We start from the raw sequence: 23125 nt of genomic DNA on the forward strand, positions 1-23125 counted from the left end.
GCAGGCATTAGTTAATGGCTGGATGATTCAATTCAATTTTGTTTATATAGCATCAAATCTTAACAAAAGTTATGGCATGACACTTTCCATATAGAGCAGATCTAGTCCTCTTCATAATAATTTTACAGAGACCTAACAATTCTCACCATGAGCCAACACTTGGCGATGGTGGCAAGGAAAAACTTCCCTTTAAGAGGCAGAAACCTTAAGCAGAACCCAGCATCACAACTGGATGATGTACATACTTTTAGCCTTTTGGATCTTTCTTGTCCACATACTTAATTTTAATATGTCTTAACATGGTATCACCCAATTTAGGTGTTATGTTTTGTCAATCTGCTCCATCATGCATTTGCTGTAGGCCAAACCCATTCAGTATCCATGCAATGCTCCTGAGCAGTTCCAAGGCTCAGCTATTCAGTAGTTGTACAGTTTAGTTTGAACTGTGTTAAATTATTTTCTTACTCACAGTTTTCTCATCTGATGCCCTTCATTGCTACAACATTTGTCCAAATGTATTAGTATTTATTAATTATTTTTTATCTCAACACATCCTGAAAGCATCTGGTTCACTGTAAAAAAAAAAAATAATTACACAACAGTGAATGCGTCATTGTAAGAAAAAGGGTTTTGGGAACAGAAATGATTATATGAACATTAAAAGATTAGAAATAATTTTACCGTGAAGCAGCTGGACAAAGGGTTAAGTAATCCACTGACGTTCATTTCCCTTCGCCCTTCCTGCATTATGAACTAATGGCCTCTTTCTCTCCTTTTCTATGGATTCTTTTTTTCCTCCTAACTCCTCACATTGGTCTTGCTTATTTCACGTATTGCCCTCTCCTCCCCCATCAGTCCACTTCCAGTAGTCATGTGAAACAGTGAATGGAATTGCTCCAGGGGACCAGTTAGTGATTGCTATGCAGCAAGGAACTATAACACAATACCATCACCGTTGCTGTCAGTGATACTGCCACTGGTGCCACATGCAACACGTTTGCATTTCTCCCTGAATGATTTTTCTGTTCTGAAGACCAGAGTCGAATAAAAGAGCTGGCTAATCGCAACAGGTTTGACCTACTTCTAAGGAATTAGACCAACAGCAGCTTTAAGTGGGCCAATATGAAGCAGTAGTTTACAAAAGCAGTAGATTTTTGCAAAGAAAAAGAAAAACCATGAGGACCTCTGTGTGGATACTTTGGGTCAAAAGAGTTAAAAGGTCAAGAATTAACATCAATGCTTGAATCACAAGCTCTGTTGACTCGTAGCAACACTGGTTATGCTTCAACATGTTTTGTGCTGCTGCTACGTAATAATTTATGACTATGGGACAAACACGTTGCTAAAAATAGAAAGGAAGTAACTGTAAAGATTATGAAAGCTTCAGTGTGGATTGATAGAGCCAATAAGCAGCAAGAGCAGCACACTCTATCACAGGTGAAGTCACTAAACAGTTCATTAGTATGACAGAATGGGCACACTTCATCTTGATCTGTCTATATTTTGCTTGGCATTTAATGTTACTGTGCAACAACAAATTTACCCAGTGAGACCAAAGAAAAACAAATTGATTTTTTCCAAGCATATGTAAGGCTCTTCACTGCCTGAACTAACCAGAATGAAACTCAATAGTATTATAAGTCAGCTCACCTCAGATATTAGCTTTAATTTTTGAGGCAATGGCCTTTAAATGGCCCGCTCTCCTGAAAGCACCATCATCATATCAAGTATTTTCAGCTCTACACACACTCTGATCTCTACGTGTCTGTCACAAACAGCAACTGACTGGTTGTGCTGCTCACTCCCTCCACCAGCCCGGCCTCCTCCTTACATCTCTTGCTTATTAATCAATACATATATCTCCACACTCCAATCTGCGTGTACCTCCGGGGGTGCTGATTGCACTCCAAGCTGAAACCCTAGCATGCTAAAACTTGTTAAAGGTCAGCAGCCTATAGAGGAGAAGAAGAAGCTGTGGTTCTGACTTTATGATGTCATGTGTTACACCGATTTCAGCAGTACTCTATTAAAGTACTCTAGCAGCCACTGGAAACACCAAGTCCACAGCTATCCATGATCTTAATATTACATAATATTACATCACTAAAACTATATATATATATAATATAATATATTTATAGATATATATATTATATTAGATATATATATATATATATATATGTGTTTGTGTGTGTGTGTGTGTGTGTGTGTGTGTGTGTGTGTGTGTGAAACTTTGTAGGTTACAACTAAGAAGAAGCTAAGAAAATCTATAGTTTCACAGTTTAACTGCCTAAAGGTCAATATAGTCAACACATTAGCTGGGAAACGCTACCTTCATTATGGTGTGATGGGTATTATCCAGTAAAATCTAATTAAAGCTCCTCTCCTCTTCTTCAACTATCAGCAAAGCTACAAGGTCAAACATGCACGGAGATACAAAACAAGTAAACAGGAAGAAATTTAAGGTTACAGATGGTTACATTTGGATTGGGGTTAAGGGAAAAGAGGTTGGTTACAGTTTGAGTAAATAGGTGGGCTCCAGTAGGTGGCACCCACAACAGCTCCACCATTTATTTTAATCGTGTATGGTTAACACGCAGGTGTTATTGATGCCAGCTTTAATTATTCCTTCACATTTGCTTAGACAACTAATTAAGATGAATAGCACTGGTGAATGTGGTGCTAGGTCTAGTTGAAGTAGGAGCCATCCCAGTGTCTGCTGCTATAATTAATGAATAAAATAAATAAGAGCACTTTTTATGTTTTTTTTTTTTGTTTTTTTTTACAACTAAGAATAATCAAAACCAATGTTTCCAAATATTACTGCAAATATGAGCATAGATTGAAGAGCTGTTCACAAGTGAGAGAATAAAAGACAAAGTCGTCATTAAGACTCTTCATTTCAAAGAACCAGAATTTACCTAGTGATGCTTATGTCAAATATCCACCCTCACCAATATTTTTGAAGAACCTGACAAGAAGGAAGCACGCACTGGGAGATTTTAACTCAGGATGCCCTGCAGGAACAGCAGGTGTCTTTTGGAGACTAAAGTCTCCTCACTATATAAAACTTATACTCACAGTTCATAAAACAGCTATAGGTAATTGAAATCACAGCCAGGTGAAAATGTTTTTTATTTACATTCAACAAGTGAATATCTTATTAGAAGGTCAGGTTGTGATGACGTGAAAGAGCGCACACACGCACACACACCAAACATGACAAATGTCTGCTGCCATTTTACATTAAAAAAAAAAAGACAGATGATCCTTTGACTTGGACATCCACGGATCACTGTGGGTATATATACATATATATACATATATATAAAAAACGCACCACCTACCTCAGTGTCCTGTGAAACAGTCGTCCAGTCACTGGTTTCTACAAAGATTAAACAGCCAATCGGAAAACACAGGTAGCCTGCCTTCAGCCAGCTCCGGTCAAACTTCTCACGTGGATGGAGAGGGAGGAGAAGCGCCAACTCTTATCATGAATGCTCTGAGACCGACGTGTATCTTCAGAGTTCATTTCCAGCCGACTTCACGGTAACTCTCGGGCAGACTAGTCCAAATCAAAACGGGATTTTTATCTCCTGAGACATGTCCTCCTCACCATTTGGTGGACATTAGTGAAACGCTGTTTGGAGATGTGGCGCGTTAGATGCGCTATAAAAAAAAATAAAAAATAAAAAGTGACCCTGCTGCGTCCTTTCCTTGGACTGACCCTGCTGTTAGATAGACCAAGCTTTCGCAGAAGCACGACTGTCTTAATGTGCGGCTCTCTGTCTCTCTGTCCCCCGCCCCTCTGCCTCACTGCAACCTCTCTCTCTCTCTCTCTCTCTCTCTCTCTCTCTCTCTCTCCTTTCTCCCTTCTCCTCCCTCTGGTTATCCTGCATTTTTTAAATGTGTTGTATTTCTCACAACTTAATTAATTAATTTGGAGATAATTAACTTGTCTGTTTCATTTCCTATCCACAGTAGTTACAGTTCATTTCGATGATTTATTCATGCATCTTTGCTCCTCATGCACAGCAAAGTCCTCTCCTCCGGTGCCAACACAATCTCGTAAAAGTCTTGTTCACTTCTCACAACTCTGTCATAAACTATCCACTCAAGCCCAGTTTAGAACAGGCACATGATGAGGTTATGTCATTAAGATCTGGATCAGACAAGGATGTTTTTTTCTTCTTCTTAATTCCACAATAATTCTATGTTCTAGTAAGATTACCAAATTACATTTATGTTCAGACACAAGGAATTTCCCAGGTTTGGTTTATATGAACTAATTTGCAATAAACACTGAAGTTGCTGAGTTGCCTTTAGGAACGTGTAGGAGTAAAGCTGGGTGCTGTGGAGGATTATGATACGAAAATATTCGAGAAGTCTGCCAAATGTTTAGTCGTGGCGTTTTGTGATTTTCCTCAAGGACTGTTTTGATTAAGTTTCCCTTGACCGCTGATCATCTGCATCATACCCATCTTGAATCTTGCCAGTGTTGAATATCATTTTACTGTTGTGGTTTTTGCCAGCCCCTGTTCCTTATCTGTTACAGGTGACTTTGGATATAGGAGCCTCCTTTGCTGTTGGTTGTGGCTCCATAATTGTCTTTAGAGTGGACCATTTGCGGTCCAGATATTACTGATATCGTTTGTAATTCTATCTAAATGGCAGAATAATTGAACCAGATATACCTACTTGTTTAAAAATTGCTGTTGCCATCTTTAAATTTCCTCATTAGTTTGTGAAAAGTGAGTGGCATTTCTTTTTCCTCTTGGCTTAAATGTATATCCATCTCCAGATCTGATTACTGTCAGAGGACAGATCAATGTTAGGTAAGCATGTGGAAACACAAGGTTGCTGCTATGTTCTTATACCACCTGTCCTGCCTTGCTGTATCTAATTACAATGGCACTTCCAGCTGTCAGATAGTACACATTATAAAAAGCATACAGATCCACCATCGAGTCAGTCGTGTCCTTGAATTTTTATGAACATCTTATCAAAAGTCTGTCTTCAGAAACCTGCTGATAGCTAATTCACGTAGATGTTTTTAGTGGTTGCATATAATGAAACTATGGTAATGCAACAGGTAGAGTATGTTTCTGATCTACTGCAGTTTGTGTTGTTTCTGGCAATGATCCCCTCTTGGCTGATTTATTTATTTATTTATTTTATTTTTTAGGATTTAATCTGGATAATAAAAGCAAACAATAGTTTATGACTTTCAAAGTCAAAGTTTCCAATTCCATAGAAAGGAAACGTGGGGTTTGTTTACAGCTGGTCCTGTGAGAACTCATAATTGACAAATCTTGCATGTTTCTCTGTCGCTATGGTGACAGGCAGTCCATGAAATATGAAGGGCTTGGATAACGTCAGACCTGATACGTAGTACTGTATAATTTATTATAGTTGCACACTGCGCACATGTCGCATATAAATCCTGTTGCCTGTCTGTCCTTTCAGCACATAGGAGGAAAACTACCTGATCCTGAACTGAGAATGACATTGTTAAAGCACAATAACAATCAGATTGTTACAATCTTAAATGTGTTTTAAATAATTACAAAAGATCATTAAATCATCTGTAAATTATATGGGTTAATATAAAGTTACAATTTTACACACTGAATAGCAAAATGGCTAATTATAGTCAAATAATCACGTCTTCTGTTTGAATAGTGTGTATATCTGTGTGTTAGTGACACTTTTCTTTCGTTTTGAGCATCTTTATGTGGATAAGCCATTCAAAACTACAGTTAACTTTTGATTTTTTGTTTGGGCGATAACATGTTCCATGTCATGTATTGCCATTAAGCACGACACAGAAAGGATCAAGGTGATTTTCCCTGAACTGCTGTTGCAATTTCTCCGAGGAATTCTGTGGTGTGACCATGGCTTTGGCCTGTATATAAGTAGCAATATCATGTGATTAGATATAGGATTACAGCTAATGTGTAATATCATATGACAAACTAAAGACTGCTGGTTTAATGTAAAAAGTCATTGTCCTGTGCTGCTCGAATAATGACCACATTGTGTGTTCTCCCTTGCTGAATAGTTGAAGTGTATTTACAGTGGGCAGAATTAATTGTGATGAATGCATGGAGGGTACAGCACTCACATGGCAAATAACTGAGATTACCCATATCCAATACACATACGGAGGATGCCATGACAAACAAAGCCTTAGTGTTGACTGTGTGTCAGGGATTGTGTGTGCATCTTCGATTTGGTGTGTTTTATGCTTTTTTGTATTTGGTGTGCATCTGCTTGTTTTTTGCATTTTTCTTTTTTATTGTTGACCTAAGATAAACCTTTTGGTAATGGTAAATGGACTGTACTTACATAGCGCCTTTCTAGTCTTCCGACCACTCCAAGTGCTTTATAGTACGTATCTTATTCACCCATTCACACTCAATTATACACTGATGGCACTGGCCAACAATTTCCACAATGATTTCTATAAACTCTATACTCTCTTCTACACTGTTTATAGCTAAATACCTGCAAACTGAGTGATTTTCCCTGCTGTATGCTTTATCGGTTAGCAAATGTTATTATGCGAATGATGAATATGCACATCAGCATGTTGTAAGCATGCTGACATTAGCATATAACCTGAATAACCATTGGGTTTAACTTTCACAGCCAGACAGTGTAAGTAATTGGCTGAGAAACTTTAGTGTCTAGTCTTGTTAGCATCTGAGCTTTCACTTTAACTTTAAACTTTACTTTTAGATTTACTTTATACTCATTAGCCAGACAATTGGATTAACTCTACATGTGTGAGATGACAGGAATCCTGAGTGAGGTCAGAGGGCTCTGGTAGATCCTATTTTAAACAGCTTATTCCCTTATTTCATTCCTTGGTGGTGAGGGCTTAAAGGATTACGGGGCTGCATCCACACAAAGGTGGCTAAATCTTAAAATTCCATTTGCATGTAAAAATACAAAACCATTTCATTGTTTTCATCCTCTTGTTGTCTTCTGTTGAACAACACAACTGTGCAAATGTGCATTATAGTTGGAGGTAAAAAGGTTAATCTACTTTTACAGACTGTGTAAAGTAAGACTGAAGTTTTCTTTTTCAAACTCTGGTTTGGTTAGATAAACATCTGCTTACAATGGTTAGGATAGAGGGCCATATGAAGAGGCATTCAAATTTATAGCCAATGCAGTATACACATGGCCTTAGAGAAGAAAGACTGCAGAGGGAATGTGATTAGTCCAACCTCCTATCCTGTTAGGCTTAATTCACTATCCACATGGTTAGATCTAAGAAGGGGCATGGGTTATCGAAAGAGAGGCATGATACAGAGGCGGTGGGAGGGAGAGTTCACGAGAGAGCTTAGAATGAGGAGTGAGGGAACTGTATAACTTCATACCATTTACTGTGTATCATGAACCCTATTGCTAAAACGTAACATGGCATGAACATCAAGGGCAAAATATCAACATCAAAGTACGAATCTAGCACCGACTTTTTGATGGAACGAAAGGATGTCTCTTGGTATTTAAAACACCCACTGGTCAACTGCTTTTAATCTATACTGGACAGAACATACAGTCATTTTATCAGATCCTCTACAGGGGATTTGTTAAAGACAAATTCCTTAGCACATTTGATATAATGCATTTGTTGATATTGTGACTGTAGGTTTAGATTTATTATCAATAATCGAAAAGAGCTCCAAACCCAAGAGGACAATCTTTGCACACGATCAGTTGGATCAAGATGAGAAACAACATGAAGCAGAAGACCAATCTACCTATGTTTTAAGAAACATTTAGAATATCACATAAATAATTATTGGATCCCCTGCTGCCTACACATACCTACACACATAAATAACATTAAATGGCTTTGAATTTTATTAATACTTTTGACAAGGTCAATATTAATAAGTTTAAATGGTGACTGCTAGTACACTGAAATGGCTTCGAGATGGAAATTTAACTGAAAAGTAAGAGTCTATGCATCAAACTATGGTAACAGATCTTGGGTAGTACCACCACTGCATATGACAAAAATTGTATAAAGTTTTTTGTGGCTCCAAAGGGAGCTACGCAGAGTTTGATAAACATTGGTTGGGCATGACGTGTTTTGAAAATGAAATAAATCTTGTGGCGTAGTCCGCTTCTCATCTCTGTTTGAGGATAACAGCCTGAGGAAGCATTAGTCAGTGCTTTGTTTGCATTTTGTTTTGTTAACCACCTGTTTTAGAATTATAGCTTGGGCTTATTGAGCAGGAGGTCTGAACTGCAACCCTAAGTCACACATTTGGGTACTGAGCCGTTAACAAATAGGTGTCATACTACAAACTTACTTACCAATTGCATGTGACTTGAAACCAGCTATATGGTGTTATACATCCTGTTTGCCTTTTTCCTCTAAATTCTTCATTCTCACAGCCACAGAGGCTCAGTGGCGATAGCTGTAGATTTCTGCTGCTGGTGGAATGTTTACATGTTTTATATGTTTCCTTTGTAATATGAGTTTTCTCTCACACTCTAATGAAATGCAAATCAGGTAGACAGGAGGCTGTTAACAGCACTAACAATATATATTGCCTGTGTCGTGTCAGTGTCCTCTGCCACATTGCACAGTGTATCAGCTCTATCCCCCGTGACTGAGAATCTGAATACAAATGTATAGACAATTAGCCTGTTTTTGTTTATGCACTGCTCTGTTAGAAGTCTATAGAATAGTGTTCCTGCATTGCACTTGGCCACACTTCTGTTCTGTTCACACACTGCAAGGGGATTAATAGTAAAACACAAGATTCAGCCAAGCGGAAAATACGCAAACATCTAACAGCATTATTTATTACAAAATCATCAGCATATGGTTTAAATAGGTTAAAGGCACAGAGCTGTGCTTGGCTGTACTGTATGTAAAGTTGACTAATTATGAATCAACAGGACTGGAAACGATATTTTAATGAAACAGGCATACAGAGTACATACTACTCATAACAACCTGGAAATGTATGATCAATATTGTTGAAAATCATATGAAGCCAAACTCATTATACTGTGATATCTAATTACAATTTAAAGTTAGTGACTTCATAATTTGTTTTAAAAAAAAATGTTGGAAAGTCAAACTGTACAAATGCTGAAGAACAAGACAGACACATGTGCAGCATTTATAAATCTTATTATTCAACAATATTCACATTACAACATCAACACTGCTCTGCTAGTGACATGGTCTAATAATCCCAATATATTGTATAGTTACTTTGTAATACATTATCGAGAGGCACTTCCAGTAAGTCTGGCAATAGAGGAGCTACAGTATTGTGTCTAAATTACAAAACAGTAAAAATAAATATTTTTCTAAAAGTTTTTTGTTATAATATACTTTTGAATCTGTACAGTATATATTTTTTTTATACAAAGTCAAACAATATCTAGAAATAAAATATCATATTCCACTTAAACAAATACTGGTGAATCACACAATTTCCCCATCCTGTAGGTATTGCTACATGTGTTAAGTGCAAGATACTGGAGAGAAGAAAAAGAATTGAGTCTGTGAAGCGCCTGCTATAGTAGATAAAAACATACCAGTCTTGTTTGTCTTGCTTTAAAGGTGATGAAAAAAAAAAGTTTGTTTTGGTTTCCTTTGTGACAAACAAGGAAAGCTGACGAATAGCATTCAAACAATGTATACATACATACATACATGTGAAAATGGTATGGCACAGGAGCATAGCCACCTTTTTAAAATGGCTGAAACAATAAACAATACAAAAAGGAATGTTTTTGGTTCAAACCATCAAAAGAAAGTACAAGGGCTTCAGTCTGAGAGCAGAACAGTCGGTCAGACCCATTGTGGTGCTACTGCTGCCTACTGACACGGCAGTGAAATAATAACAGACAGTAACAACGTGTGAACGCCATGAGCTCCGGTCTGTTAGATGAATGCTGAGAAGGTTCTTATGTTGCTTTTAATCTGGCCTGTCTTCACACAACAACCATTACAAAGTATATGTATATCCAGATGTCCTCACCAGGTTCTGGATAACAGTGACAAATAAGAAGATGTGGAAAAACATGCTCCTTTCAGGGCTCATTTTGTGCAAATCACAAAAAAACCACAGAGTTCAAAAAGTTTCTTTGGTTTGCACAAGTTAATCCAGTGTGCAGCAATCCCCTTCTTCTCGCCGTTTTAAAGAAACCACTGATACTGGCTTTAATAAATTGACACCATTTAGTTGTAGACCCTGTACTTTTGTTGTTTGCCCAGTTTTTACGCAACGATATTACAAAATAAGATTTTTCAATGCCATGTGATTGCCTGGTACAAACCACTGGCCTGTGTTGTAATGCTGTATTAAAAATAAACTGATTAATTAACTTTTATGCTTTGGTGGCCATGAATCGTTACCTGCCTAATATATTCAGGTTGGAAATGAACAAACATTTCTGTCACTGAAAGCCAGCAGATAGTTGATCCTACCTAGGACGAAAAAGAAGCAAGTTAAATGATCTTTAACTTAACTCCCCCTGAAACATTTTGGACCTCCAGTGGTTTAACTTCTTCATCTTGCTACAGTGATGAATAAGTGTACTCCAGGGTGTCTCAGTACATCGTGACATCGCCCCTGGGTGTAGTCAGAGGTGAAAGAGATGTGCAGCTTTCAGTTAGAGAGGGCAGTGAAACACTTACACCTCACATTACAAGTGACCATTTGCAAATTATACTGCTGTGTTTTATTAACTGTTCCAGCCATTCAGTGGTTTTCATTAATTGTTACACAACACAAACATATGTTCATGTTCTCTCTGTGTCTGAGTTTTTAAATTCATCTATACTGAAACCGCATAATTATGCACATTAATGCAAACAAATGTTCACTGTGATGAACTGTGCCCATATATTTTCATACTGCACAGAGAGTAAAGAAAACCAATGGCTTGACCTAGAAAAAATACATTTCATCTAAAATCTAAAACTGCAAAGCATGCATTTGAAAATGGCCACTTGTATATGTTAAGTGTAAATAATCTGTAGTTAAAATAGCAAAAACAATGGTACGGTCCTTTCATTTATTTGCTGAACGACCAGTTGACTACTCTCTGTCAAACCCTCATAAAAATGGCTACACACACCCAAGCTCTAATGTTTTGGACTCTTTACCACAAGAAAAAACAGCCACCCCAGATTCTATCACAGCTTTGATTAAGTCTCTTTGATTGCTGCACTGTAGTGTACACAGTTACTGAGGCAGAGCTGGAAAGGGAGATCAGAGGAGGGAAGCATCTATTTTGACTAACTTGATCCCTTGTGAGCTTTGAATTCTCTGATCACATACAATTAAAAAAAAAAAAAAAGTAAGAAAAAAGAAAAAACTGAAGTGAATCAGAGAAAGAGTACAATTTCCCATAGAGGTGGAGCATGGGATGGTACAAGTGTGATAAAAAAAAAAAATCCATTGTAATAGTATACACATTAGATTGCAAGTGTGGCATCAATATACTGTATGGTGTGTAAGGTATTTACAGTGCATGGAGCTCAAGCTCGTTCATGTGCGCTCAAATGTCTGTTGTTTACAGGAGGCAGGAGGCTTGCAGAGCTTTTTACAGTCTTGGTTATTTTTCCTATAACTGTTTGAAAGCTACGTTGCTGTACAGAGTTTTTAAAAAAAGAAATTGCTAAGAGACCCCAGTCGATGCTTTAAATTACCCACAGATTCCTGTATCAGCTGGTGTTTACAGATCATTTTCACTGCTACAGGTAGTGATTACAAGCCAATGCGAGGAGAGGCTACTGGAAGACATTTGGTACCGGAGGGGGTGGAGTGGGGGTGGGTGAATTGCGTCTTGCTGCATATGCTACAAATACTCTACTGCCATTTGTGTCAGCAGGTAAGACACACATTGTTTCAGGGGTCAGATATTACCTTTTTTTTGACTGTTGCTAAGCAACGTTAGCTCTTTTCATTATAGAATTTCTTTGTCCGGGGCCTCCTGTCTGATTCACATCAACGCTGGAGGTAATTTTCTTTTTTATTAATTCATTATGCTCAATCACACTTGGTTAAGGGAAGCAACTTCAGTTTTTCAAAATAAAAGGTTTAAATGGAATGGCTACCACGATTTAAAAAAAGAAATAGAAGAAATTAGACTTTGAACACCTATTAAGAGCTTTCAACTTGAACTGCATCACAAACAATAATCTTACCCCTTGAACACAGGCTTTCTTTTTCATAGAAGTAAAAGCTCAACCACTGCACCCTTTGTAAGTACAGGGAATAAGCAATCAGGGGCATTACTGTTGCACAGTTTAGCCCTCATTTGCACAATGGGCATTTTGATAAACAGTGCAATGGATACAGCTGAGGATTTAGACAGCACTGACGTTAGCAAAACTCTAATTGAGTTAGGAAATTGGGTCACAGTGGGGCAAGTTCAGCCAGTAAAAACTTAAGACAGTGTCTGCAAACAAGCCTGTTTAGTAGACTGCTCAGTCTGTTTTTATCCAGCATGTCTAAAGGACCAGTGTTTTGTGTTTGTATTTTTTATCCTTTTTTTTGTTGTTGCTATTTTCACCATTCTTACTGTTTCAGTTTTAAAATAATCTTAAAATCTTGGTAATGTTTTGTTCTCTGTGTCATCATCAACCCTTATCCAGGAACTCACCAGCCACTCAAAGCACGCATGGGTTTAAAAACTGTTTGTTTGCTATTTGGCGTCTTAATATTTATGGTGACTCAACAAATCCCACTACTCCTGGGGATTTTGTGTTATCCTGTCAGCATCTCAGCTAATCATTGTGGGATTTTGCAGCTGTAATGCTGCAAATTCCCTACCTGCTGCAGAGCCGAAGCAAAATGACAGATCAATGCCACTTAAATGCCTCTGACAACTAGTTCCACCGCAGATATAACCACACACTCCCTGCTCTTAATAACTATCCAGGTTTATCTTGAGTCTTGAGCTAGTCTTGAGTCTCTGACAGATTTTCACAGAAGTGCTGTCAAAATACAAGAAGGTGTTTCATCTTGTACTATGATGTGCCCTTGCTCACTTTGCAGTTTTGACACCGAGTATCTGCTACAGATCAGTAAATTAAGACACAAAGCATCCTTAAATCTGTGGATCTGAAAGAGTGCCCTCGTTGCTCTTCTGATGTCAGATCAAACACACTGTGCTGCACATCCCCATAAGATATCTTAAAGGCTTGGAAATGGAGATCATATGATTTTGAATCTGACCGTACTGGCTCATCTTCAAAGAATCTGCTGAAATGTGAAAAAATATCTGAGCCCCCTCTGACCCTTTATAAGCAGGTACAAGTCAAGCTAAAAGGCTTCTTCTTCTCCTCCCTCCTCTTTCATAACTTAGCCTCATTACTAAGGCTGTTCACACTCCTCCATCACTATTAATCTGAATCATGAGGACATCAAAGGAGAGCACCGACACACCCTGTTAAGCCATACGCTGTGTCATCAGTAAGGACTACAAATGGAGAAAAGAAAATCCAGAGGTGTGGTGAGTCTGCTGGCCTATGATCAGATGTCTATTGCACTTTTGGCCAAAATATGTGGAAACTAAGCAGAACTCAGACATCTTCAATCACAGCTCTTGTCAAAGCACATTTTCTCCTCATCTTACATCTCTCATTTTGACTTTTTTTTTATTATTTGCTCTCATTGAGGACTGACTACACAAAATTCCTCAGTGGAGGAAATAAAAAAAAAAACAGACAGCATTACAGAATACACAAAGCAGCATTTGAGACTGTGATGCTTGCATTAATCCTAAATCTGATTCTACTTTACCGAATAAATTAATAATGAATATTAAATATTAATTATCACTATACATTTATGCAGCTGTGACTCTTTTTTAAATTTTTTGTATTTTTGTTTAATAGAATGATTAAATATTGATTGATTTGAATCTGATTCAGTTTCATATGGGTACACAGCACCCCCTGGATGGCAATAATTTTTATTTTTCCAAATGTCTTACTGACGAAAATCCTCGTGGGTGATTTGGAGCTGTGAGTCAGCTCTGGCTAGAGCCACTATGGCTTACTGGATTAGTTTACTTTCTGAAACATTTGGCCTACATACCAGGCTATAAATTATATCGCAAAGAATAAAGAATTCCTGTCATTAGTGAGTACATTACATTAAAGACTAGGGAAACAAGCTGGGAAGTGACTTAACAAAACACATTACCTTATTACCTAGTTTTGTGTCTTGTGAGTTAGCTTTAATGTGATCAACAGTTTGATCTGCCGTGTTATAGCATAGGGACCAATGGGAGGCTGATGCTGAGAGAGAGAGAGAGAGAGAGAGAGAGAGAGAGAGAGAGAGAGCAGATTAAATGAAATAGAATTGTGATTATACATATAATATAACGTTGTGGTTCCTTTGTGATTCACAAAGGGAACCACATGTCTTTGTGGATATCATTAAATCACTTGCATTTAAAAAAAAGCACGGTAACAAGAGAGTTACTGCCTTAGAGTTACGTTAACTAACAGGAGACAGCGAGAAAACATGTGACTAAGGACAAACATTGTTTGACATGAACAAAACCTTGTTTTGTATGTTTATCCTTGAGCGAGAATAAAGCTTTTAGAGCAACAGGGTTCTTTGTTCAACTTCCTATCTGTTCCTAGTATGGAATGTGTTTCTACTGTGCTGTAGTGTACTGTGTGTGTGTGTGTGTGTGTGTGTGTGTGTGTGTGTGTGTGTGTGTGTGTTTGTGTTTGTGTGTGTGTGTGAAGCTTGTGTGGGTGTATGTCTGTAAACACAATGTACTACAACTGGCCCTTTTTCCCGTCTCCTTCTGAAATCCACACACAGTTGAGCCTCAGTGGACACAGCTTTTTCCCTGGCTTTCATCCCATTGTCTTCAAGGAGAAGGGGCTTGTTGCACATCCTCAACAAGCCAGGTGGCTTGGCTCCACAGTGTGCTGATAGCATGGGAGCAACAAGAAGGATGGGTGGATGGTGGTGGTGGTGGTGGTGGTGGTGGGGTTGGGGCTCGTGACAGTGTATTACTCACTGGTGGAGTGAATCTGTGAATCAGCGTGGTTGGCCCATAGTGCAGGATTGGCAGCCTGGGTGAGGACAGGGAACCAGATCCAGACTAAAACAAACACCACAACGAAAACAAATACAGTCCCAATCATTCTCTTTTTCTTTTTCGTCTTCTTCCTCCACTCCTCGGTCACTTCATCTTTTGCTCATCTCACCTCTCTCCTCTTCATCAGATGAACTGGGCATGCATCATCCCCATCCTCAAACCCAGTTTTTGTTAGGCACATATTACCCAAAACATCTTCTACAGTGTTGTGTCGAAGTGATGTGCTGGCTACCATATCAAGAGTTTAGTTAGGAAAGAAACAAACTTTTTTTTTTCTTTTTTTTTTGACAACATCCAGATTCCTGGTTTAAGAGGAGGTCAAAGTTCATAATATCACTCTGGTTCCTCCTCTTTTTCCCCTGAAGTCTCTGATTGCGGAAGGATTTCCTCCTCCTCAATAGCCGGCACCTCTTCCCTTTCATCAAAGCCGTCAGTCGACTCCTCCTCTTTGCTTGCTTGCTCCTCCTCTTCCTCATGAATGGCTGTGATTGGATCGGTGGGACTGCTGGTGCAGTTTGGGTCCTCTTTCTGTGCCTCCTCCTGGCTTTCTGCAGCAATGACTCTTTTCCACATTTCATGGTTTTCCAAAAGATGCTGTGTGATCTGGCAAAACACTTTCCTCCTGCTCACCTTTTTGGTTTCTTGCCGCTCTGTCAGACACAAAGCCAGTTAGTTAGATCAGAAGCTCCTGAGAATGACTTGACTTATTTGCAGAAGACAGACTGTAAAAATAAAACACTGTTCACACAGTGTATCAAATCTAAAACTCACCATTGATCTTATTTGAATCAGCCAAATGCCATAAAAAAAAGGTTACACAATGTGCTGCATTATAAAAGATCATATGGTGGATCAATACCTTGAAAACACCTTTTCACATTAATAAGAAACAATGCTACCCCCTGACATCCCCTTTACAAAAGAATGTTGGTGCACATGGTGAGTAAAGCAGACTTATCTCAAATAAAAAATTTTAGCTGCACACGCACAATTCAGTATAAACAACAAGACATTATCTACAACATAAATTATTAAGAGTTTAACATACGGGAGGAGTCAGAACTTGTTGACGCGTCTTCATCCGCCGTATCCTCCTCTTCTTCCTCTGTTTCTTGTCCTTCCTTTGCCTCCTCTGGCTCTGAATCTTCCTCAGGTGGATCAACCCAGCGTCCCGGCATGAGAGCAGCAGAATCATAGGAAGAGCACAGAGGTCCCACGATGTGAGTGATGAACGATTCCTGTAGTTTAGCGAGCTGCGGAGCGGACCGGTCCATGAATGGGCTGATTGGAAGGCCCAGGCTTGCTTCTTCGTCACCCTAGAAGGGTACAAACACGCAAAATATATAGTTTTGAGGAATGCACTGGAAAATGAACCATTTATATTATATAATGATGAGATTTCAAGAGAGAGAGAACTTTTTCTCCAATACCCCTTATTTTTATAGCTGCAGGACAAAAACAGTGACTGGCTTGAAGTAAATCCAGCATTGTCTTCAGTCTACTTTAAATCAGTTCTTAAGAGTACAGAAGATATTTGAATTCAAACTTTGCAAACCTAGTAAAGATTTATTGGCTTCTGTTTCTCCTCAGTTGAAGTCACTATGAACAACCAAAATTTGATTTGTTCATACATGAATACAAATATTCTGTCCGTTATTATCATTATTATTAATACTATTACTGTACTATTTTATCTTCTCTGAAGATGCTCCAATGAGCCACAGAGCAAGCGATGGATGACAGGGTTAGAATGTAAATGTAAGAAAACATTTACAAGAGGTTTTTGTGAATATTTGATATTTGTGTTGCTCCTTGTCATTTTTTTAAAATAAATTAATGTCTTAATGTTATTAATGTTTTTTTTTTTTTTTTTTTGGGGGGGGGGGGATTTCTTTATATGCATTTATTGTTGAATTTCTACATTGTTTTTTACCATCTGTAACTTGAGTACTACATTATGCAAATAAATATTAAATGTATTGTAATCTGTGTATATTATACAAAATAAATATTAAATGTATTGTAATCTGTGTATATTATACAGTACATCGAGCTAAACAGAAGGTCCCAGATATATCAATCTCTAGCTACAGCCTCCTGAAATCTGGTCAAGGCAACTACAAAAACATCAATTCAAATGGCTTATCTGTAAATATCAGTCATAAAAGGAGACAGACAGCAGAGATTTGCCTCAGTAATGGTGACTATAATCTGTTCATCTGTTATCCACAAGGTCAACACTAATAAATACTGACACAAATATTCTGACTAATTATCTCCGCATAGACAACCAAGTCTCACAACATATAACAGATTGTGGTTATATTTGTCAAAGGATCCATTTGTATAACAATCGTCTACTGCAAATGGAGGACAGGCTGAAGTGGAGCCATGCTGTTCCTTCCTCGTCCTTGGAATCTCATTTTTGGATTTCCTCTGCTGATTGAATTCTTGGTGGCATTCATCTACACAAAGCTTCCAAAAATACTTGTTCAGTAGCAGCAAAATATGTTGTTCTTGATAGAAAAGAAAAGGAACATGGATAAGGATGAATTGTGTTACATAGTGTCTCATGTGAAGTACCGTGTGTTTGTTTCATATATTCTGACTGTCATGTATTTTACCTCTGCATTTATTTTCTGATGTCGGGGCTTTTAAAGCAATTCAGCAGGAAGACACAGGGGCAAGGGCTCCTATTGCTATGGCAACCTGAAACCTAGATGGCGTGGTTCGTGTGAGAGGTTTGCGTGTACATGTATAGTAAGAGCATGAGCGGGGGGAGACAGGGAGAGGATTCTTTATCATAAGCAGAATTTGCAAATGTTTTGAACATTAAAGTGGTACCTTGTAGAGCCTAAAGTAAATTCAGATGTATGTGTGTGTGTGTGCATGTGTACTGACTCTGTTGCCACTGACAGCCTCAGTTCCATCCCTGTGATCTTCCTCTGTGCGACTGTGAATGAGTGCTGTCAAAGATGACTCATTTAGGTCATCCGTCTCCCCACTGAAGAGAAAAACATACGCACACCCTTCGTCTCTCACCCGCTCTCTCTCTCTTTCGCTTACTTCACCCACCCCCTTCCCAATGCTCCCGCTCAAAGGACATACATAATTCTCAAAGCTATTATGAGAATTGAACAGAAGGTTTCAAAGGAATAGCAGAATGCTTCAGAAACAGATCAGAGGGCGTTATCCTCAGTAATCAGCCCAGCTATGATTTTAGATTTCTATCTGCCACGCAGTGTTATCCTATAGTTAGTACACACATTCCTTTCATTAAACAAGGACAGAATAAACTAAATGAATGCTGATAAAGAGCTTGATGACTGTCAAAGGAAACCTGTGATAACAAATGTCTGTTACAGCCTGTAAACCTCTGAACAAATAGAAAGATTTATATGATGTTAATATATTTTGAGAAAAAGTGCTACTACTATGGAAACGGCTGATTGCAGTGCATAAAATAGCTTCAATTATGACTCAAAAGTCTCAAATTAGTGCTATTCTACGTACAACATGTTGTTGCTAGGCAAGTAATCATATGTCTCTGGCTAATCTGATTTGATCTTTATCGACTTGCTCGGCACTAGGTGAACTAACCAATAAGACACGTTGTTAGTTAAGAAAAGGTTTTGTTGCCAGGCATTCGTCTCTGGTATTCTTTAACTAATTCATGAGCTAGTAGGCAAGTGTTTTGACTATATATCTGTTGAGAAAGAATATCCAGTTGCACACATAAAACCTTGCTGAAGGGCTCTTGAGCAGGAAAACCGAATCCCTATCATTTGCAGACGTCCTGCCATGCAGTTGACCCTGACCTCTAGGGGGAGGAAGATGCACGAAAAGATGAATTGACTGATGACAGTATGTGGGTTGTTTGGTCATGAAGCGATGAGTGTGTCAGTACAGTACACTCCCATGATCTATCCAAATGTGAGGCATGTGTCTAAGTTGTGTTTTTTTCTCTGGAGAAGAAAACAAACGTACTTGTTCGTAGAACTCGTTGACGATCCCCTCCGTCCACTGCAGATGCAGCTCCTTACTCTTCAGCGGCCCATTGACATCTGCCAGCTTGATGCACATCTGACACACCAGCAATCGGTCATTTTCGTTGGTCCAGTCAATACCGGACACTCCTTCATCACCCACCTATGGGAATGTGTGGCAGGAAGATATGTGTGAAGAGAATTACAATTTTTTCGATTGTTAAGAATTCTTTACTGATGGGTCGTCAGCTTCAATTAAGGAAAAAGAGAAGAGATGACCAGTGACAAAAATAAAATGTTCCACAGATGCCAATGTTTACCTTTGCATTAAACTCTGCTAAGAAGTCAAAGTGCTTTTTGAGGTCGGTGGCCAGGATGGCTTCAATAACTAGGAAGCGGAAGCGCTTGAACTCCACATGTTCAAGGTTAACCAGGAAGTTATATTCAGGTCGAGACATGAAGAGGTTCCACGCTGAAGCTGCATGGTGATTTTCCAAGACTGAACGATCATTGTATAGAAGAGCCTACAGTGGAAGACCAAGAGGACACAGAAACGTATAGGTTAAGTTGATGCGTATCTGCTGCATAGCTGAAGCTCGGTCTCAGATTTCTGAGTTTGATTTCATTCACTAGATAATTTATCTGCAGCAGAATGGATAGGACATTTTCACGCAGCAGCTGGTGCTCTATAACACACAGGCTAACACACAGGATGCAGTTTTGGGTAGATTCCTCAATTTCGGACCTAAATTGACACAAATGCATAGATTTCATATGAGTTGGCTGATTGCAATAGGTTACTTTGACTTGCTGACAAAAAGTCGATTGGCTTGATTCCAAGAAATCCCAACTGGAGCTTCACTTGTTTTTATAAAACAGTAAATGATCTCCATTATCCATCAGTGTCACATTTCTGTTGATCCATCACCACAGCCCCTTCTACATTTATTTACCTGTGGTGCACTGGTAGCTACTAGAAAGGCGTTGGTTCTTCCAGGATGGTCATAGTCGTGCATGGCAGCAGCTACATACAGGGCCATTAGCTCCAGGGCAGGGATAAGGCCAGCAAGGGAGCCATAGCCTTCCTCCAGCACAGAGTTCATTTTGGACAGCAGGAAGCCTGTGGCACCAGGCGTAATGCCATTCTCAGAGTCTATGGGGAAAAAAAAGAGACCCAAGATCAATGATGGTGCTCTTTGCTCAAGCGTAGCCAACCATGTCATTTTCTGTTTCTTTTACTTTACTTTCTTTTTTTTCTTCAACTGTTTATTCTAGACGAAAACTTTCAGCGTTGGTGTGCTGTCACACTAAACCTGTGACATTGCAAATGAACATAAATGATAGTAAACATGGAAGAAGTGATGTGCTACTAGTCTTGTGGGGCCAGTCGTAAACAGAAGTTTTAAATTAAATGTTGATGGGATCAATTAAAATCAAATTTGTTTGACAAAGTTTCTACACCAATCCAACCATACAACATGAAGTATGTCATGCTTGTTACTTGTTACTTGAGTCATATTGTTACTATATTTAACACAATTATACACACTTTAAAAGGACACTTTTTTTTAAAGAAATATAATTTGCAGCATTTATGCCTATGTTAGATAGTAGAGAAGGGTGACAGGAAAAGAGTGAGAGAACGAAGCAACGCAGCGAGGGTTCCAGGCTGGATTTGAACCAAGGACATTAATTCACGGTTGACTTCTTAACCCTAGAGCCACAGGGGTGAACTGTGGGTGGACGTGTTTAACAGTGACAGAGAACTGTGATTAACACATCCATTACATCAATCAAACAAACCGATGTCTAAGAATAAAAACAAACAAAAATGACTGAAATTTTTGCAGGTTATTCTTAAGGAACTACTGCATACATTAAAAGTCCTCACCAGTGTGTATCCCATTCTCAGTCAGCAGGATGGGCAGGCCTGGCACAGGCTGAGTGGTGAGATACCACACAGCATGCAAAACATCAGTGGCATGGATCCGGTTGTGATCTAAGGAGATTAAAAAGAAAAATGCAAATTCACAACAGTGGAGGGCAGTCAGACCTCTGTGGTTAATAAAGCCTGTAATGTAATCTGTAAAAACTGTGAGTTTTGGTTTTCTGCCTTTTAAATAGATGTATTTTAGAAGAAAATTACAAGTTGACATGACACAGTAGATGTAAAGGACAAGAGGCTGTTTTTAATTGTTATCTCATCTGATGTAGATCAGTGTTGTACTTCTGTATTTCTGGCATCATATCAACGTTAAGGCATTTTAACAAAACTAGTGTGACTCATGTAGCTTTGTCAAGTCTTCATAGTCAGCTCATGCTACCTGTCAACCACATCTTCAGTCTCAACATGAACTGACATTCAAATTGTAGTTAATTAGATAATTAAAGGACATTTAACCAACAGGGAGCTTGATATTTCTGCCAGCTGTGAGCAACATGACCCAAATGAAGCAGAAAGTCAAAAGCATTTTAGTGGGGCTTTATTTCACTGACAAAGCAATACATCCACCTTGTGGCAGATAAAGGTAATGCACAATATCGACAATTTGATAAAAAAAAACAAGAGATCTACTCACAAGGGATGACCCTGTATCCGTTTTCCAGAGCGTGGAAGTAATTCATGAACTCTTGTGCGGGAATTCTGAAGGTCTCAAATAGACCCGTGTCCTCAAAGAGCCTATAGGAAACCTGGGACGTTAACACAAAGAAAACATACTGTGAATCGTATCTCATCTCTAGAGGTTTAGATTTTAATGCATGCCTGATAACAAACATACACAATAGTCTTTGGAACTGATTACATTTTGTCCATTTAATTTTCTAGTGCTGCTGTTGCGTCACAAATTAAGCTGCTAATTACATATGAACATTTTCATATACATGTGAACATTTTCCATCAATATGAGTTCCTTTTAATTAAATCAGTATTGATGTGTTTTCATTAAATAAATGTAATATGGGTTTCAATGTTTCCTTTCTACCTGACTGAGGATGCAGCCTGTCTTGCTGTGGGTCTTCTCCACCAGACTGAAAATGGGAAAGTTCCAGTTGTTGAGTTGACTCATCAGAGGCTCTAGCCCCGCCATCACCAGAGGCTCCACAGCCAAGACTGGCTTGTCCTGTCATTTAGAGGGAGGGGTACAGAGATGAGGTCAGAAAGACACAGACAAACTCCATCAGACTACACCACTGCTTCATTTCCAGCATTTAAGCAAAGGAATTTAAAACATTGTTTTATTAAAGTCCGAATGAGCTGATTGTTTTATGAGGATTTGACCAAAAACAGTTGACAGAGATGTTTTATCAAATTGAGCCTGCCTGATTGCCTACCTCTGGTGATGGCAGGAGCGGGTGAAGAACGATGCCCTCTGGCAGAAACTCCCTGCAACCTTCCCTTGCTTCAGGTGGCTTCTTGCCTCCCTCTGCCTCCTCCTCATTCTGTGCAAAGTCGCTGCTGTCACTGTGGTTGGTCTCATAGGTGCTGTCGTAGGTGCTGTCATAGTCTGAAGAAGCTACAGCACGCTCATCTGGAGAGACGTTAAATGTTGGTGGTGAAGTTACAATGAGGACAGTTGTGGAGAAGGTCAGCATGAGTGAATCAAATTATAAGCCTAGGAAATAAGCTGGAAGCATAGTCTAAATTTATCAATCAGGTTACATTTTAGATTTCCTTTAATGTCATTTAATTTCACACAACCTTCTTTCAAGCTTTTTTTTTTTTACTGAACTTCATGGAAGGAGCATTTTCCCTGCAAGAAGCATCATGTTTTCCAGCTCAGTTGGATAGATATGTATACTGTCAACTGCTTGCAGGCTATACTCTTCTGTTTACCTGGATGGGGTATTCTGTCTTCTTTATCGACAGAGTCTACCCCATGGTTTAGTCGATTGTTGAACGGCCTGCCACAGCTGAGAAAGAAAGCAGAGAAACACAGGCATGTTCAGAGGGCACACGCTAGTCCATTCTGATCACTGTCTCATCTGATAACTGAAGCAGCTCCCGTCCTCTCAGCACAGAC

General features: G+C 38.8%; 2 protein-coding genes across 4 annotated transcripts in view; both read right to left on the bottom strand.

The window, feature by feature from the left end:
- The window catches only part of LOC104922859 (solute carrier organic anion transporter family member 1C1), a 31218-nt gene extending 27386 nt beyond the window's left edge, over positions 1-3832 (bottom strand). The window contains exon 1 of the mRNA XM_010735806.3: positions 3348-3832. The gene's annotated coding sequence lies outside the window, so the exon portion shown is untranslated. The remainder of the gene's footprint in view (positions 1-3347) is intronic.
- Positions 3833-9148: 5316 nt separating this feature from the next.
- Positions 9149-23125, bottom strand: part of LOC104922878 (cGMP-inhibited 3',5'-cyclic phosphodiesterase A) — a 50308-nt gene continuing 36331 nt past the window's right edge. For all 3 annotated transcript variants that reach the window (XM_019272496.2, XM_019272497.2, XM_019272498.2), the window contains 10 exons: positions 22939-23015; positions 22437-22633; positions 22088-22225; positions 21683-21794; positions 20995-21102; positions 20057-20256; positions 19424-19627; positions 19105-19266; positions 16166-16433; positions 9149-15767 (listed from right to left, as the gene is read on the bottom strand). In XM_019272496.2, coding sequence (XP_019128041.2) covers positions 15451-15767; positions 16166-16433; positions 19105-19266; positions 19424-19627; positions 20057-20256; positions 20995-21102; positions 21683-21794; positions 22088-22225; positions 22437-22633; positions 22939-23015 — 1783 coding nt within the window. In that variant the 3' untranslated portion in view covers positions 9149-15450. The remainder of the gene's footprint in view (positions 15768-16165; positions 16434-19104; positions 19267-19423; positions 19628-20056; positions 20257-20994; positions 21103-21682; positions 21795-22087; positions 22226-22436; positions 22634-22938; positions 23016-23125) is intronic.

The sequence above is a fragment of the Larimichthys crocea genome, chromosome VII, assembly GCF_000972845.2.
Source record: "Larimichthys crocea isolate SSNF chromosome VII, L_crocea_2.0, whole genome shotgun sequence".
In the NCBI taxonomy this organism is placed as follows: domain Eukaryota; kingdom Metazoa; phylum Chordata; class Actinopteri; family Sciaenidae; genus Larimichthys; species Larimichthys crocea.